At 35.9% G+C, this 2,550-nt stretch overlaps 1 protein-coding gene across 2 annotated transcripts; it reads left to right on the forward strand.

The window, feature by feature from the left end:
• Positions 1-1,115: 1,115 nt before the first annotated feature.
• LOC121763314 lies at positions 1,116-2,550 on the forward strand. Of its 2 annotated transcripts, XM_042159309.1 has the most exons (4): positions 1,136-1,266; positions 1,356-1,507; positions 1,594-2,069; positions 2,149-2,550. In XM_042159309.1, the coding sequence occupies exons 2-4, from the start codon at positions 1,492-1,494 to the stop codon at positions 2,299-2,301; spliced, it is 645 nt and encodes a 214-aa protein (XP_042015243.1). In that variant the 5' UTR covers positions 1,136-1,266; positions 1,356-1,491; the 3' UTR covers positions 2,302-2,550. The 2 variants fall into 2 exon arrangements, with proteins under 2 accessions (XP_042015244.1, XP_042015243.1); XM_042159310.1 differs by lacking the exon at positions 1,356-1,507 and having other exon boundaries at positions 1,116-1,266.

Here is a 2,550-nt window from a genome sequence, read left to right on the forward strand (position 1 = left end):
CTCAACTATCGTATGTATTAATCCATGTCCCTCCAAGAGTAATAATAACACCAATTCCCTCATCTACAAGACACAATTAGCGGTTTTATGCAAGACACCAACTAATATTTCAAACTATGCACACCAATAATGTGTGCATAATGTTTGTTACGCATGATACGGAATTGATCGAATTTACATCAAGTCGACCAAACATTGCGCACAAGTTTGCTGTTGGCTAGGCTCGGCACTTAATGCACAAGTTCATGCAGAGATTACTAAAGTTGTGTGCAATAATGTCGAGGAAGACCCGCACGCAGGTTTATGCACATGGTAAGATTTGGTTGTACCATGTCCAAACTTAAAGAATTTGTCATCTTTACAATCTAGATCTAGAATTATATGTAGAAACTTATATGAAGATGTGACACAGAAATCTTATTGGAGTTAAGTAAAAACAAAGAAGTATGTTTACTCTAATTAACAATTGCATCTTTTAGTATACAACATCATCACGATTTCCGTTGGAGAATTCTTTCGTATACTTTCGTCGCCAACGAGCAAAAAATTAACATACAATATTTTTCATAAAAAAATAGAATTTTTTAAAGATGTTTTTCTGTCAGAATGTAAAATTTAGTAGAATATTCTAAACTATATAAGAATCAATATTTTAAAAATAATCGATCTATTCGATCAGTTTGCCAGCGATCTTATAAAGTTAAAGAACAAATTCCAATTTACTACATTAAATGAACTTAGTAGTGCCACTTGAATTTTACAAAAAAATAAAGATATTATTGATTATTGAGCACATTGCTTTTAATTTTTTTCTTTTTCTATTTTGATTACAAGAGGAGAGTCAAAGCTCTAAGGACACAAATACTTAGACGACAACAGATCGTGAAACGCTTCTTGAAGGATCGTTAAGCAGTCGAAATATTTCATGCATCTTCAGACCGCAGTTAACTATAAAGTCTGTCACCTGATTTGCTTCGAGATAGAAATGCTTAAACTATATATTTGTTCATTATTTGGTATTTTAATTTATTTGTAGATTTGCATACTTATCGATATTTATCATAAGATTCATGTTCAATAATTAATTTAATATAGTAATAGTAGTACTCCATTATTTAATGAGTAGTTAGATCTGTTCGACTGGGTAAAGCATCTACAATGGTAACTTCATCGCGGTCATTTCTGTCTCACTAACATCTGAGAAACCCTAAACTTCAAAATTGATTTCAAATCACTCTATCAGAAGCTCATTGCTTGTTCAACCAGGTACCACTCTCGATTCATCTAGTTTTTTGTTTTTTGCCACAATTTGGAATGGATGCAAAACAAAATTATGCGCATTCAATTTTCCGTAGAATTTGAGCTCAACAATTAGCTCCTGGCTATCGTTCTCGAAGTTTCACCGCCGGTATTTGGAACCAACGTGATACATGAGCTGTTTGCTTCCTGAAATCAAAATTCAGTTTTCAGTTATCGTTTTCACAATTGATTATGGTGTTGGAGAGAGGTTATGATTTCAAATTTGAATCTATGGAAAGGCGTAATTCTGCAGCTGTTTTTATTTAAATTGTTTTTAAAATTGTGCATTTTTAGGCAAAAAAGGAAACCAAAATTTGGGACTGATGGGCAATTCATGTGAGGAAGAGTATAATGCATTCTTGGAGAAGGTTAAAAGGACAATTTATGTGGATAACTTGGCACCCCAAGTTACTGAATCTGTGGTGAGAACTGCTTTTAATCAGTTTGGGTATGTGAAGAGTGTTCAGTTCATCCCCGTTTATCTCGAACCCAAGAAAGCGGCACAATCTGCTCTTGTGGAGATGGAAAACCCAAAACAGGCCGCGGGTATCATTGAGGAGATGGGGAAATTACCTTTCATGATATTAGGGATGCCACGGCCTGTCAGGGCGTCTGCTGCTCGACTGGAGATGTTCGATGATCGTCCCAGGAAGCCAGGACGCAAAATCATTTGTCGTTGGTTGGACCCGAAGGAGCCTGAGTTCGAGGTAGCGAAGAAACTCAAGGCTGCAGTGGGAAGACATGCTGCAGAAGCATTAACAGTGCTCGAGGTAAGTAACTTTGATATCTTCAGGAGCTCAGCTTTCTTTAGAATATATCATAGCAAGTTGTGTTGTGTTGATGATGTAGGCGCAACGAGCAGAGGAAGAGAAACTTGCAAACCAGCAAAAGGAGATATTGAAATCACATTACAACAAGTATGAACTGTTGCAGACAGTCATTGAAGACGGAAGTGCTAAACGTTTGGGACGACAATATGAGATGCCCCTTTCAGATGCATGATCGTTGGGTCTGTGTCATGTTCTATGTAGACAATTTAGGGAGTAAGGAAACCTTGTAGTGATATGTTTATTCCAAAATCCCCTATAAATTATTTGGATTTTCTCTTCTGACAATGTTGCTTATGTATACATTAGCTCCATTTAACCAAAGTTTTTACTATGTTTGTGGGATGAATCTCCTGCAGAGGCTATGTAAATTCTTATTATATGAGATAAGTGAAATTCAAGTCTCTAATAGTCTCCTTGCAAA

This window comes from Salvia splendens, chromosome 14 (genome assembly GCF_004379255.2).
Source record: "Salvia splendens isolate huo1 chromosome 14, SspV2, whole genome shotgun sequence".
Lineage (NCBI taxonomy): Eukaryota > Viridiplantae > Streptophyta > Magnoliopsida > Lamiales > Lamiaceae > Salvia > Salvia splendens.